The sequence below is a fragment of the Cupressus sempervirens genome, chromosome 9 (assembly GCF_028749045.1).
Source record: "Cupressus sempervirens isolate cs-2001-9-10 chromosome 9, ASM2874904v1, whole genome shotgun sequence".
NCBI lineage: Eukaryota > Viridiplantae > Streptophyta > Pinopsida > Cupressales > Cupressaceae > Cupressus > Cupressus sempervirens.
In genome coordinates, this window is record NC_143126.1 from 648,286,343 (window position 1) to 648,287,559 (window position 1,217).

At 32.0% G+C, this 1,217-nt stretch overlaps 1 protein-coding gene across 2 annotated transcripts in view; it reads right to left on the minus strand.

The window, feature by feature from the left end:
- Positions 1-599, minus strand: part of LOC149540405 (uncharacterized) — a 45,556-nt gene extending 44,957 nt beyond the window's left edge. The window contains exon 1 of one of the 2 annotated variants that reach the window (XM_089801508.1): positions 276-599. In XM_089801508.1, coding sequence (XP_089657634.1) covers positions 276-492 — 217 coding nt within the window. In that variant the 5' untranslated portion in view covers positions 493-599. The remainder of the gene's footprint in view (positions 1-275) is intronic. The other variant, XM_089801507.1, reaches the window with a different exon arrangement.
- Positions 600-1,217: the final 618 nt, after the last annotated feature.

Here is a 1,217-nt window from a genome sequence, read left to right on the forward strand (position 1 = left end):
GGTAAGCAAAATTCTATTTATATGATATGCGGCGAAATTGAGTACACTATAAGATTCCAATCAACCCAATTATGTACCAAAATCACTTTGATTTTCAGTCATTCAAGCTAGGAAACGTTCAGGTACGACGGCACAAGATGACTCATCTCCGCAGCATTTCTATTATAAAATTCAGCAAAAAGTAATCCATACAAATAAATTCGACCACTTCAAGCAAACGAAATAAGTTAAAAGTGGAAATCAAAAGAATTGGTAAAGAATAAGTACTATTTTACCCAATGCACCCACAGTGGTCTCCCATGAGAATTCCGATGAAACAGCAGGGTTAGTAGCTGCAGCTGATACTACTTCATTGACCACTGAAGCCTTGATTGTGGACATACCTCTTCTGGATGTCAACTTCACTGTGTTGCCCTTGCCTCTCTGCATTAGACAGAGGCATGTACCGTTTCTCGCCGCGAGGGAAGTTGAGAGTATAAGTTCCATTTGCATTTTCTTTTGTGTAGTGCCCGCACATTCTTTGTTTTAAACTTCATTGATATTCTTCTAACAACAGGCGACAGTTTTTCAACGGATATTTGTGGCCACCAAAATAGAAAAATTAACATTTTGTTTGAAGAATCCTTTTATATTTCGCGCTCTCTGAGAATACAACTCAAAATATCGTGACATGTTAAATAAGATTTATAAATGGCCAGCAGAATGTAAGAGATAAAATGTAACAAAGACCCAAAAAGAAAAAGAAAAAAATGTCAAACATTATTCTTTTTCAATTCATAAAACAAGTTAAAAAATTTGTTGTTTTTATCACAAAATATTCTAAAAATTTCAAAAAAAAATATTGCGTTTTCATTTTTTTTTAAATTTAGTCAATGGTGCAATTTGTAGAGAGGGATGATACACTCGAAGTCCAAAAAGTATCAATAAAATATACAAGATGATGATTATTAGACACTTTGGCAGATTTAATAAATCAATAAATTTCTTTAATATGTCAATGATGAGTATTTCTAACTTTTCAACATTCTTCTTGTTGAATAAGTTATATCAAGAGGTACTATTTAAGATATTCATAAATCTTTGTTTTTGTTGTCCTTGTGAGTTGCACATTCAATTATAAAATATTATTCAGCTTCTACATTTCGAGAATTATAAAAGTACAAACTATCATTTCATATGCCTCTTTTGGCCTTTTATAATGTGTGGTGTCATAACAA